The sequence below is a fragment of the Tursiops truncatus genome, chromosome 4 (assembly GCF_011762595.2).
Source record: "Tursiops truncatus isolate mTurTru1 chromosome 4, mTurTru1.mat.Y, whole genome shotgun sequence".
NCBI lineage: Eukaryota > Metazoa > Chordata > Mammalia > Artiodactyla > Delphinidae > Tursiops > Tursiops truncatus.
In genome coordinates this window covers 18365005-18380133 of record NC_047037.1, presented here as the reverse complement: position 1 = coordinate 18380133, position 15129 = coordinate 18365005, and the positions used below count along the sequence as shown (strand labels likewise).

Here is a 15129-nt window from a genome sequence, read left to right as displayed (position 1 = left end):
ACTATACAGAGTTCTGTGTTTATAGCCAAATAAACATTAGTTATCAGAAATCTGTCATTGTAGTCCAAGATATTTCTACCTTATGGTTTTAATGCTAAGTCAACAACTTCTTCAAATAGTCAATTTACTTTATTTTAACTGAACTCAAGGGAAGCTTGGTAAACAGAAATGGTGCAATGCATGTACTTCTGCTGAATTTTATTACCACTTTACGCTCTAGTGATTGTTTTTTTGAAGGGCATGATAGTTTATTTTAAAAAATTGTACCACACTGATCATAATGAGCAGCATACACATTATGATGGCTTTTCTCTTGGGTATTAATATTGCAGTATTTTTGTATACTGAAATGTTTCAGTAAGACCAAGAACATTAGAGATATAAAATGAACACTAATAATGCCGGTGTCCTACCCTACAGAATTAATTTAAAGCCCTTATGAATCAGTGGCATTATAAGGTTATATAGTTATGAAGAATGAAAGTTCTCTTCTAAATAGGCAGCATAAACTTATACTTCCTTTTTCTTTAATCTTTAGTTTTTATAATTTAAGCTATGTCCACCTTTGTCAAAGCACAATCATACAAGACACCTCAGGTAATTTCCATGCTACCATTGCACAAGTTTAGTGATTTTTACTTAAACAAACAAACAAAAAATCAAACCAATGTCAAAAAAGGAGGCAAATAAAACTGATTTTCCAATCATTTGTAAAGCATAGTGCTTATTTGTCCAACACAGACTCAAACTTAAATTAAATGCTGTCATTATAATCTCCAAACTTATGCAATAAAATTAACATTTATATATATATATATATATATATATGGGTTTTGTTTATGGAACTGTATTTTGCAATCAACAAGCGAAAGTTACTTTTTAAAGAACAATATATTTGGTTACAGTTCCACATGTTGGTAGTAGAGACAAAGCCACATGATGTTAAACCTGGCTCTAAGTTACCTAAGGTATAAAATTTTGATCAAAATTATGATACTCTGATCTTAAAAATTCAACTCACGTGAGGTTACGTTTTAGAGTAAATGTGCTGTTGAGTAATCATTTCAATAGTCTTCTCTTTGTATGACTATCTGCAAATTGGCCCTTTTCTTTAATCAATGTGACTCACCAACATTTAAAACTGACCTCTTTACTTCTATGTTACCATTTTCTAGTGATTATTTTTTTTTTCCTAGTGATTATTTTTGAAAAATATAGCTGCAGGAGGCTGAAAGGACTTAGATATTATTCCCTCTACATTTTTTTGAGGGGGGGCTTAGATGGAGTTACATTTGGATTAAAGATGATAAGGAATATATTGGTACTCATTTTCTGTTGGAATGTGACTTTTACCAAACTTAGCTGGGGTACAAACCCCTACTTGACCTGACTTCTGTCTCTGTCTAAAGTCACATCTGTACTTTGCCTGTCCCCTTACCTTAATTGTCAAGACTTTACAAATCCCCTTATGTGCTGAGCAGTCTCTCCCTGTCTGTCTTGGTTTCTACCATGTCCTTCATCTGGAATATCTCCCCTCTGCTTGTCTGTCTGGGAAATCTGACTTTGTTTTAGGTCTAAGATGAAGTTTCATCTCCTATCTGAAACCTTCCCTGATTTTCTTCAAGGCAGAATAGATCACTTCTTCCTTTATATATTACTTATTTAATCCCATGTCAGTCTCTGTGAGGGAAAAGAGAGTGTTTTAGATTCTACAACTCAGATGCTTAATACATTGTATGGCTCTTGGTAGATGATTAATAAATATTTGCTGAATGAACTAATTAAGAAAATCCTAAGGGCTTACAATTAAATTTAACTGGATTAGGGAATAAACAGTATTATTGGAACCTTTTATTGGCTTCATGTTCATTTCACTTAATGCTCTTGGAAATATTTCTAAACCTAGATATTCATTTATTCCACAAACATTTTTCTCTAGGTCCCAATTTTTATGAGAATTAAAAAGTTAAAGTAAACATTTTTTGGATTATTTATGTGACTTTATTATCATAATAACAAGGAATAAAATTTTTGGAGTGAAATTTTATCATCTTACAAAATAGGCATCCAGTTTTTCTTTCTAGGCTTACCTTTCATTATTCTCTCTCAGGCCTCCAGGCTGATACATTACATGGTATTCTCAGAACTGCACTTTTATTTCAGTAGTATTAATAAGCAAGTAGATACGAGCTTGAGTAGAAATTAAATTCTCAAATATCTCAGAATCATCTAATATAATTATTTAAGTTTTCTTACTCTTTTCTGTATTTCTACAAAGTAACTTATAGCATTTGTTACTAATCTACTTCAGAATCCTGTATCAAAGTTTTCATTAATTAAATAATACTCGGTGGATGGAAACATTTCTACCCATATATGGTTCAGACAGCTTTGTGCTACTAGTTCTTTAATTTATTCATTTATTCCTTTCTTCTACCCTTTGATAAAAATATCTGTGTTTTAATAATTAGATTCCTTTATATACAAATTTATTCAGTATTAAAACAACAAAGCAAATTCTCTTCTTTTACTGGGAAAGTAACATTCAATAAATAAAAAAGATGAAAAACAGTAAATTACATGTACTTTACCCTAACCTCATGAAAGAATGTAATGCCAGTAACTTAATTTACATAGCTCTTCAACACACATTCTTTTTTTTTTAAGTATTGTTGATTTACAATATTATATTAGTTTCAGGTGTACAACATAGTGATTCAAAACTTTTAAGGATTATACTTCATAATGTTATTATAAAACATTGGCTTTGTTTCCCTGTGCTGTACAATATATCTTTGTTGCTTATCTATTTTAATCCTATACTCCTATCTTGCCCCTTCTCTGTCCCCAATGGTAACCACTAGCTTGTTCTCTATATTTGTGAATCTGTCTGTTTTGTTATATACATTTGTTTTATTTTCTTAGATTCCATGCATAAGTGATAACATAGAGTATTTGTCTTTCTCTGTCTGACTTATTTCACTAAGCTTTATACTTTCTTGGTCCATCCATGTTGTTGCAAATGGCAGAATTTCATTCTTTTTTATGGCTGAATAATATTCAGTTATATAGCGCATCTTCTTTAACCATTCATCTATTGACGGACGTTTAGGTTGCTTATATACCTTAGCTATTGTAAATAATGCTGCTGTGAACATCGGGATGCACATATCTTTTCAAATTAGTGTTTTCGTTTTCTTTGGGTATATTCCCAGGAGTGGAATTGCTGGATGATATGGTAGTTCTGTTTTTAGTTTTTTGAGGAACCTCAATAGTGTTTTCCATAGTGGCTGCACCAATTTACATTCCCACCAACAGTGCAGGAGCGTTCCCTTTTCTCCATGTCCTTGTCAACATTTGTTATTTGTAGGCTTTTTGACGATAGCCATTCTGACAGGTGTTTGGTGATATCTCATTGTGGTTTTCGTTTGCATTTCCCTGAAAATTAGCAATGTTGAGCATTTTTTCATGTACCTGTTAGCCATCTGTATGTCTTCTTTGAAAAATGTCTATTCAGGTCTTCTGCCCACTTTTAAATTGGGTTGTTTGTTTTTGATTTTGAGTTGTATGAGCTGTTCATATGTTTTGGATATTAACCCCTTATCAATCATATCATTTGCAAATATTTTCTCCCACTCAGTGAGTTGTCTTTTTGTTTTATCAGTGATTTCCTTTGCTGTACAAAAGCCTTAAGCTTAATTCAGTCCCATTTGTTTATTTTTGCTTTTATTTTTTTTGCCTTAGGAGACAGAGCCAAAAAATACTGGTCTGATTTATGTCAAAGAGTGTTCTGCTTGTGTGCTCTTCTAGGAGTTTTATGGTTTCGGTTCTTAAATTTAGGTCTCAAATACATTTTGAGTTTATTTTAGTATATGGTACGAGGGAATGTTCTAATCTCATTGTTTTACATGTAGCTGTCCAGTTTTCCCGGCACCATTTATTTATGAGACTGTCTTTTCTCCATTGTACGTTCTTACCTCCTTTGTCATAGATTCCACACACATTGTTTTGCTTCAAAATCAAGTTATTCATATTACTCAGATACACATTAAATGAAGAATGTCTAGTTAAGGAAGAAAGATGGGATCTAAAGAAAGAGGGAAAGATGGCTTATGTCATTGAAGTCCTATTAATGAGAGTGAAAACGTCATTAGGGTCTAATACCGTCTTCCATAGAGTAGCTCTTCCCAACATGGCCTGTAGTGATCCTAAAATAACCTGTAGGAAAGAATTATGTTGGATTTAATCTTGGCAGGATTGCTTGCCACAGTTCTGGATCTTATTTCAACAATTGATTATTCCCTACTGTACTGTAATGTTTCCAGGAATTTTTATCCTGTAGATAGAATTAACAGTTTTTACATTCACACTCTGAATTCTCTACTGTTGTTCCATTCTCATCTGCCTTGCTTTGATCATTTGAGAAAGAGATTTTACTTCTTAATTTCTTCTTACTTCAGATGAAAGAAGATCATAGCTAGGTTTTGAAAATTATCTCTATTCTCTAAGTCCCCCATTAATTTCGTTAATTCATCTCTTTCCCTTATAGGGAAAACAACTTTCTTTCTGTGTTAGATATCCAAGTTGGGAAAAAGGGTAGTTTGTGCCCAGGCTGATGGTTGAGTCATGGTTGCTTTCTGTTGCCAGTTCTGAAAGTAAAGAAAATGTTTTCCAGAGAATTTTTTTCAGTTGGCATTTGGAAAGATTTAGAAGCAGAGTTATACTACATTTTCTGCAGAGGATCCATAGAGGTTGGACAGTAAAGTGAAGCTTCAGTTTTCAGATTGCTGGAAGTGCCAAAACCCACTGTATAGCCAAGATGGACAGAAGAGGCCAGGCTCCAAAACCATCAGTATCTGTGTTATGCTTTTTTGTTTTGGCTTTTTACCTTTGTGTTTTAAAACATAGCATTCACAGAAAAGGTATTCATAATGTATGTATGTACAATTTAAATAGTAAAATAAATATCTGAGTACTCTTCAGCTTAAGAGAGACCTGTTTCTAATGTTAATTAGTTAATGTTGTTAATTACTTTAACCAGACTTCATTGAAGACTTTGTTAGGTAAATCTTTTAGATTTTATTTTATTTACAGATTGTGTTAAACTAGTATTAATATCTTATTTTCATGAAGGAGCTTCCTATTTGGGATATTTTTACAATAATTTCAAATGTTTTAATAAAGTGATGTCAAGTGTACCACAAAGTGATCGCTAACTAAAGCTGCTCGTTTTCTGTCTTGTGTTTGAAAAGCTTGTGATAGGAAAGATTCTTTGCTGAGGCCAGGGCAAACCCCAGCCAACAGTACTATGCATTTCCTATTTCTTTACTATAGATTCTTTCTTTTTGCCCTGTAATATTTTCTTTCTCTCGCTTGATTCTAGCCTAAAAAAACACCATGGGTGTATCTTTTCTCACTTCAGTTTCTTGGGAGTAGGACTTAATGTTTTATGCAGTTCTGTGTGCTGAGCTTACAGTATAGTGCTTAGAACATCAAAATGAGTAGGCAGTAAAGGGAGAAGTATGCTCAGAGATCTGTCACTGGGTGGCGCTGAGCATCAAAGTCTCATTGCCTCATCAGTTGTTTTTCAAGTGCAGTATGAATCCTTGTCATTACTTGGAAATTCCTAGTAGGCTGATAGCAAGTTTCGATTTATCCTTTTGTTGCACAACAGTTTCTTCCAAAAAGCTTTATTAACAGTGGTGGGTGGGTTAAAATGGAGCTTCTGCTGTGTTAGGATGAGAAATAATTAAGATTTGATTGGAATATGAATCCTATCAGTATCCAAAAATATGAACTTAGGTTGGATCCTTCATTTTAATTTGCACTTTAATATAGTCAGTACATAGGTAACTAGAGAATATTTTATGGATACCTTTGTTAAATTTAAATTGCAATTCTCAAAAGTAAAAATCTAGACAGCTTTTAACTGATATAGTTTAACTGGTTTAGTTCTTTATATAAAAGTAAAAGTTTTTCTTTTTAAGAAAAACATCTTTAAATCAATAGCAAACATCAGAAATAGCTACACATAAAGGTTTATTTGGGTTTTCTTAATGTCACTAAGAAAAAAGTATCATTTTTGGTTTTAATCTTTAGTATTAACCATGTACTAGATATAATATTAAAACTTCATTAGAAACAGCCACATTCAAAGACCTGAAAGTTAATGACCTTGATTTTGTGATGGTATGTTACAGAATAATATTGTTGCAATGAGTGGAAAAGCACAAATCTCTTTTCTGATTGCAGACAACCTACAGAACATTAAAAACTCACTATATGGGTTTCAAACTTTTTTGACTGCAACCCACATTAAGAAATTTATTTTTATTCATGCCTCAGTACATATACAACATGCAGCCTGTAATAAAGTTTCATGAAACAGTCCTTACCTGTATTAGCTATGATACTCTGGTAAATGAAATTTCCTTTTATTAAAAAAGTTCACCCAGGTCCACTAAATTGTTTTATTACCTACAGTTTTCAATACCCTCGATATTTAAAAATTGCTTTCCCATGTACTAAGATTGACTTTAAAATGCTGCCACTGGGACATAACATAAAATCTTTAATTAATTTTTAAAGTTCCAAGGATTCTGGCTTCTGTTTTCTGTTCTACTTGAAACAGGTAAGTATGGCTTTGCATACAAACACAGATTTTACCAGCCCTACCACCAGAATTTCTAACGAAATAAATACAACTTATCTTTAAGCCTAAATAATAAATAAACATGTACATTTGTAATATGCCATAAATCAAAAGGTCAACGCTCTCGAACATAACCTAAAATAAGAGACGGAAACATGCCTTTGTACCACCATAACAAATGTCACAAAATTTCAGCTTTGAAACCATATACTTTTCCCGATTTTTCTTGGAACTTTTTATGTACTTAATTTTTTGTTTAAAGAATAGAATTCTTATCAGGTTTACTTCTTTGTTTCTCTATTATAGAAAAGAATATAAGGGTGGGGCTTCCCTGGTGGCGCAGTGGTTGAGAGTCCGCCTGCCGATGCAGGGGACACGGGTTCGTGCCCCGGTGCGGTAAGATCCCACATGCCGCGGAGCGGCTGGGCCCATGAGCCATGGCCGCTGAGCCTGCGTGTCCGGAGCCTGTGCTCCGCAGCGGGAGCGGCCACAACAGTGAGAGGCCCGCGTACCGCAAAAAAAAAAAAAGAATATAAGGGTGGAGCAAGGTTAGAATGACTACTGGTAGTCTAAGCACAGAGAGAGAGGAAGTGACATTGACACTTAACATGAAGGAGAAAAACCCGCTAGGGTCCAGTAAAGCATGTTCATGATGATCCCCAAGTCACTGGAAAAGGTCAAATCGCATTTGGTGTCTTTTAATTGAGACAGCTAGGAAAATGGAAAATGTTTTAGAAAAATTTTTATCTACAATGACTGAAGTAAAATTTTTGGCATGTTTTTAAGGGGGAACTAAGCAATAAATATAAGGAAATTTCATTTTTGTGGCATATATCTTTCTGGGTAAGACTGGGTAATAGTTATCTTAGTTGTAGTTTAGTTTGATTAAACAAGTATTTATATGAGAGAGATTCTTGTAGGCTTGAGATATATACCAATAAACAAGGTAGTTCCTTAAGAAACATGAAGTCTGGCATTCATAATGCTCTAAATGTTATTTTTCACACCTCTTTTTTCAAGATGATGTCAGGCTTAGTTTTCTGATAATTACCATTTTTACTGAGATGCATGAAAAAATTATCTTTTGTTAATTTTTAAGGCAATACTTTAAAATATAAATTTAGATTTCTAGTATTGTGATTTCCATTAAGGCAGCAGGATTTTGGTTTTATTATCTTTTTGAGAACAAGGATAGATTAGTGTACATTTATGTCATTAATGAACTATGCACATCTTGACAGTGCAATCAGTTTTTTCTTCTTACAATGCCTCTTTTATTAGTGTTTTACCAATTCGTCCAGTCTGGAAATAAGATGAATTATTGTGTCATTCCCAGGGTTCCTTTTAGAACATGTCTTATTGAAGCCTCTTCCATTAGCAGTCCGCTATCTTCTGGCATACTGGCTATTTACAATAACAAGACAGCAGTCCCATATTTCTTTAAAACTCTTGGTTAGGTGCTACCTGGTCTACGTAATTTAATTGCAGCTAATTTGTTGATTAGATGTAAACTAGTACATTTACCACAATTTGAGCTAATGGCTCCCTAATCAGTTTCCTTAAAAAGGCAGATTTGTAGTTCAATTCAGAAGGCCTTTTCATGCAATTTTCAGTGTTGATGGCTGTTTTAGAATTTAGGTTTGTTAACTGTGCCCGCTTTTTATTTATGAATCTTTGAGTTCTTTGCCTCCATCTGACAACGTGTTTGAGGTTGCATTTTATGAATGTGAAACCTTGCACATGCATACTGAATGATTTAGGTCTTATTTCTGCCTCATGTGTTTTTGAAAATACCAGCTGCTGCTTAGTTAAAAATGTAATTTAATTTGACTGACACATGATTTTTATAGTTCATAACATGGATATATTTTCCTTGTTTGTATTCATAAGCCTGTTGATCCATATGTTAATGTGTTTCTTTTATTTAATTTCATTATTTAAAAAATCAATAACAACAACAAAAACCTTGGGGAAGCCTTCTTGTTAAAATTTTGAAAACATGTTTCTATTTTTTGTAATTCACATTTGTGCTTACAGAATTCCTTCCTATTTTAGTCATTTTCTATTTAAGTAATTTTATTATTTTATTAGAGAACAGCTTTTGATATTGATATAATTTTATATCATATTTATGGAACCAATTGCATTTTGGATGTGTGAAAGAAACAGTTTTCCTCAGCTGCTCAATGCAGTTTTAAGAATATAATGACTAGATTTAGTTACATAGCAGATTGTTGTAAATCCATTAATTTACATTCTTAACAATTTGCAGTTCAGAAAGCCTCTTGTAAAATTGATGATTATTTTGTCCCTTCTTACTGGAAAAATTCACACATAGACTGCAGAATATTTAAGGACCCCATGAAGGCCTGTTTTGTAAATGGGAAGGTACATATAATGCGTAAGTATGTTGTAGGAAGGGGGACCCCTTCCAGGGACCAAGAGTGGGCTCTTGTCTAACACTTAGAAATGAATTGTCTGAAGAGACACGTGCTGACAAAGCAAGAGACTTTTTCGTGGGGTTGGGGGGGGAGTGCCTGGGAGGAGAGCAGCAGGGTCAGGGAATCCAGGAGGACTGCTCTGCCGTGTGGCTCACAGTCTCGGGTTTTATGGTGATGGGGTTAGTTTCTGGGTTGTCTCCGGCCAGTCATTCTGACTCAGGGTCCTTCCTGGTGGCACATGCATCACTCAGCCAAGATGAATTCCATCAAGAAGGATTCTGGGAGGTTGGTAGGACATGTGGACTGGCGTCTCTTCTGTCCTTTTGACCTTTCCCGAATTCTTCCTGTTGGTGGTAGCTTGTTAGTTCCGTGTTCCTAACCAGAATCTCCTGTTGTGAGATAACTCATGCAAGTGGCTATTACCTTGCCTGGCTAGGATGGGCGGTTTCTGTCAGTGCTTCCCCTAACAACTGTAAGGCACTATATAAGATAACAAATTGATATAAATACTAAGCAGGAAGCAGTTATATGGGTGCTTGGGACAGCATGTGGAACAGGGCATGGAACAGGACAGGCAGGCTTCATGGAGGTAATGGAATTTAAAGGGCTGATTAAGCGTTCAGAAGACAAAGCCTATTCCAAGCAGAGATGATAGCATGAGCAGATAGGTTAGAAAGCACCGGATCTGTTTGGATATCCATGAGTGTCCAGATCTCTGAGGATAGTGATTGTTTCTGATTCACCTTTGAGTTCTGCATTGTGCCCAACACACAATACTTTACTTGTTATGTAAATTCAGCAAACACTTACTGAATTGAACTATGTTTCTTTACATACACTTTATCATGGTTCCTGAGACCACCTACCCTGTATCTTAACATGTATCTTTGCTCACAAATATATATTTTTCAGGGAAACAAGTTAAATCATGTAATTTCAATGACTTTGTGTATTAGTTGGCTTTAAAAAGAAATGTAAAACTTAAGTTTTATATTAGGAGAGAACAACTTTCGATATAAGTTTTATATTTCTTAAATTGTATCTCTGGAAACAGTTGTTTTCTGGATTTGTGAAAGAAACATTTCTCCTTAGTTACTTCATTAGCTTTTTTTGGGAACAGTTAAATGGTCATTAAAGCATCAGATAAACTAATAGCAACCCCAACCAAGTATACTTTTGTTTCAGTAAAAGCTAAGTGGAGTCTGTTCTACTATGATAATATAATGAATAAATAATAGGTTAATATATAAGTAATAAATAAGAAATAAAGTTTAGAAGCTATTCTATTCTTCTTGAGAGATTTTTTTTCCCCCTCCCCTTGGAAAGCAGTAAAATCTACGGAGAAGAGGCTGTGGAGGCTGGCATTTTCTTAAATTTTAGTTGTATAACAAAATCCACCTAAAAATAAAACATGTACACATAGGCAAAAGATAGTAAACTTACTTTTTTGATTATTGACTTTTCTTTGCATGACTGCAAAACATTCCTTGTAACAATTTTGTTGGCTGGTTGGTTTTCTTGCTGTTATTCCCAACATTAGAGCAGTAGGTCCTATGTTGGTGAACTATTTATGCTATTTTAATTCATTAAAAAAAAACTGCCTTATTTTCTCTCTTGTGTTTGTAATGTTATAATATGAGCTATTTAACCACATATTTTATAAATTTTCTCATTCTAGTAATATGTCATGAGTGCCTGTTCTGTCAGGATATTATTTCATAGGTCCTGTAGAGACTATAAAGTTGAACAAAATATTAATTCTTTGAGGCACTGCAGATTCAGGGGTTTTGGTGGTAGGATAAAAATATCCTGATTAATGCACATTATTGTCTCTTTGAGAATTCCAGCTTTCATTTATGAGGTAGTTGTAGAGAAGTCAGTGGTAATGTAGAAGAGAATTTTACTCTTACCTGATTGGGGTTGAATACATGAGCCTCATTTTTCTTACTTAGCATTCAAATCCAGTCTGCTGAACACTTGGGCATTCCTTTTACTTTCAGGAACTCGACGTTTTGGGCTTTCCCTTCCTCTTTGGAGCTTGACTCAGGTCTTATCTTTATTGAATTACGGTAGAATTTTGAATCATTATTATGCTGATAACTAAAACAGAGTTTCAAGGGTTTCTTACCATATTAAGTATCCAGAATTATATGTATATAGTTTTCAGAGTATTCAAAAGTATTTCAAGCATTCAAAACTATTATATATATATATATATATATATATATATATTTGCATACCCAATTTTCATTTTATTTAACCAGTATGCAAATAATGATCTGATCCTTCATTTTTACCAAACAGTCCAAAGGAGTTAGGTCTGGGTTTATTTTTATTTAAAACAGATTGTTATTTTAAAAGTGAGGTGTGGTAACATGTGTGGATACTTTTCAGATCTTTCATGTAAGAAAATCCTTCCACACATCTAGCCATATTCTTATGGTGCGAAGCTTACTATTTTGGAGACTAGTTTTAGGAAAGATTATATAGCTAGTAGAACCAAAGTAAGCAACTTCAAGCTGGAGTTATTTTTAATTTTTTCAAAGTTTTAGTAAGGACTTTTAAAGAAAATCGTTGATGATCATGCTAATAATAAGAATAGCTTTTATTTGATTCATTTCTATGTATCAGGCATGGTATTAAACATTTAAAAAATTGTTTTACATATGTGAAAAATATTGTTGCCATTCTCATTTTAAAGTTGGGGAAACTGAGGATTAAGGAAGAAAAAGAATTTGCCCAAGTTTAATGCACTTGTAAGTAGCAGAGGTAGATTTGACTTCTCAAGGGCTGACGACTCTCAAGAGCCTGATCACAAGTCTCTACCTCTTTAGAGCCAGACAGGTTTATTGCTTTGGATCCTTTTGGTTTGGTAGCTTGTGTCTCTGTCCTTTATTTGCCTCTCATTTCATTTAGTACCATGAGTGAAATCAAGAAGATATCTAAAGAAGTCCTTGATAATCAATTGTAAAACACATTATGTTTCAAGAACACACTTGAGATCTGTTCTTGTATATATACATAATCTAGTTCTAGTTGTATGTTATGGGCTCGTTGATTTATGTTTGCTGAAGTTGAGGGGCCTTATGACGAAGCACTTTCTTGCTCATATCATAACTGTTTTCTGACTTGCAGGTTTTAAATGCACAGAGAGCAGGATACAAAGCAGCCATAGTTCACAATGTTGATTCTGATGACCTCATTAGCATGGGATCCAACGACAGTAAGTACAGGTATCACTTTTCTTCTCTCCTGTTTGACCAATCATTCGAAACTAAAACTTACCAGAATTTCTTTTCTTTTCTTTTCTGTTTAAAAAGCAAAATTTCTTCTCCATCAGAAAGATAATTTCCAGTTTATAATCCTCTTGAGATAATTTTGTTCACAATATAAGTGGAATTGACTTGTTCTTTTCTGAAGTTTGTCGTTGTTGTTTTTTAACCTATGTGTTTCATTTTATAGGATGTATTGCTATTTTGGTAAAAAACCAAAGGAAAGCCAAAGCTTTAAATAAAGATAAGCATATTGAGTTAAGGATGCCATAGGAGAATTTTTGTGATTTATTTAGAGATTCACAACGTTAAATTTTAGGATATGCAGAAATACTAAGTAGCTACTGTATTCTTATGGAATTTCAAAGCCACATACTTGTGCTCTCTTAATGCCAGTTGGTTATTATTACTCCCTTAACATATATTGGCATGCCTGTAGCTTTCCATTCAAAATGGGAATGTCTTTCCTTATTCTTTACTAAATATTAGCTCGTAGGGAAAATGAGCCAATTTTAATGAAATAACTGGCTTTAATCAGACTGATTTTTAAGCTATATCCTTTCACTTAATTTAGTGAGAGTGTTAAAGGTGTCTTTTTATGTTAATGAGACTACTTTTGGACTCCACCAAAGGATGGGGCTGGTTGCTAGGAGAACTAACCAGGTGATTAGAAGGTTGGAACTTTCAGTCACACCCCCTGACCTCAGTGGCCAGTGGTTTAATCAGTCATGCCTATGTAATGAAGCCTCTGTAAAAACCTGAAAGGACAGGTTCAGAGAGCTTTTGGGTTGGTGGAAGCGTGGAGATGCTGGGAAAGTTGCACTCCTGGAGAGACCATGGAACCTCTGCACCCCTTCCCATACACCTTGCCCTATACATCTCTTTCATCTGGTTGTTCCTGAATTATATCCTTTTATAACAAACTGGTAATCTAGTAAATAAAATGTTTCTTTGAGTTCTGTGAGCTGCTTTCGCAAATTAATTGAACCCATGGAGTAAGGGTTGTTGGAACCTCCAGTCCATAGCTGGTGGGTGGGTCAGAAGCACGGGTAACAGCTTGGACTTGTGGCTGGTGTCTGAAGTGGGGGATGGGGATTCTTGTGAGACCGAACCCTTACCCTGTGGAATCTGATGCTATATCTCCAGGTAGACAATGTCAGAATTGAGTTGAGTTGTTTGATGGTGTGGGAAGATCCACACACACATTGGCAATTGGGTTCAGAGCCCAGAATACACTAAATAAATACACTGCCAACATTCAGGATTAAATATTTTGTTTTTGTTTTCCTTTTAGTATATAACAATAATACCTCTTGTTATTAAGTTGAATTGAGTCATATATGCAAGAAAGAGTTTGCAGCAAAGAGCAGCCCTAAAGCTATGGACTGATATACTCCATTGGAATGTATTTAGGACTTTAAATAACTGCATCCTCAATAGGAAATATTTTGGATTCCTTGACCAAAAAAATCTTTTTATAACATGAGACAGTATTTTTTGTTGTTGTTGAGTTGAACTCTTTTCCTTCTTACCCCTAGTTTAATCTGGGGCAAAATTACAATATATAAAAAGTAAAACTTAGCGATAAGTCCATTAGTTTCTTTATATTTTAAATTATTATTTTAATCTTCTAGCTGATTAAATCATAACTGTAGAATGCATGAAGTACCCTTAAGAGGTTCTAGCATTTCACGAAAGGTTTGATAACCACTGTTTAGGAATTAGAGGACTTGATGAAGGGATTTTACTTATCAAATAAACTAGTACTGTTTTACTACAGATTTGACACAGTTGTCTTCTCTTCCTTTAATCACCTCCCATAAAAAACAATTATTATCCTACACAGTACCTCCCAGGCTAGTCACTTTTGTGACCTGTATACATTACTGGCAAAACAGAAAGTGTACACACTCTGAAAATAGGCCTGAATTCAAATGTGAGCTCCTACTTGTTTTGAATGTATAATTTCGAGCAAGTTACCTACTCTTTGTGTGTTTTGCTGAAGGCCTGGGCCTAGGTTTTAGCAACCCTCAAGACCTTCTCAAGGGTTCTGGGTTGAATACAATGATTAGTATTTGTAAACTATTTACTCTTTTGACACGCTTTTAATAAAAAATTTGCAAGATGAAAGTGTCAGTTCCCCATAACACCTGTTTTGTCTTTGTACTAAAACCTTTTTGTGATTATCATATCAGTTCCTAAGGGAAGTGTGCTAAATATTAGAAGTAGCACATGACCATATAATCCTGTTGTTGCTATGGAAATGTTCCAACTGAGTTATTATATTTCAAAGATTGTTCAGAATTTTGGTTCTTGACTTCATTGCTTGGATTACTTTCCATGACATTTTGCTCTGTCCTTGAGTGTGTATGTGTTTGAACATTTCATATATCCAACATGTTGTAAAGATCTTTACCATTTTCATCTTTGCTGTTACTTGGTAGAGGAAAGGAAAGCACAGATTTATTAAAAGAAGCATGTATCTATCGCTCTTTTTTAGGCTTAGATCATAGCCACATGTGTTCCCCTAAGAGCAGAGGTTCTAATATCTGGACACAAAAGGAAGTTTTAAAGGCCTCTTGCCAACATTTCATACAGGAATGTATCTGTTTCTTATTTCAACTATGACATAGGATGGGTTAGCTCAGTGAGTCAATCACATTTGTCATCTTCAGGAGGCAGCAGCAGAATGTGGTGGGGAAGAATACAAACTTCAAGACCAGGAAATGTGGGTTTATTCCAAGTTAGTTGATATATGAACTGA

The 15129-nt window shown here is 34.2% G+C and overlaps 1 protein-coding gene across 4 annotated transcripts in view; it reads left to right on the top strand.

Annotated features, from left to right (window-relative positions):
• Positions 1 to 15129, top strand: part of RNF13 (ring finger protein 13) — a 138614-nt gene that overhangs the window by 70804 nt on the left and 52681 nt on the right. For 3 of the 4 annotated variants that reach the window (XM_033855324.2, XM_019934338.3, XM_019934339.3), the window contains one exon: positions 12229 to 12316. In XM_033855324.2, coding sequence (XP_033711215.1) covers positions 12229 to 12316 — 88 coding nt within the window. Of the gene's footprint in view, positions 1 to 12228; positions 12327 to 15129 lie in introns of all 4 variants that reach the window. The other variant, XM_033855325.2, reaches the window with a different exon arrangement.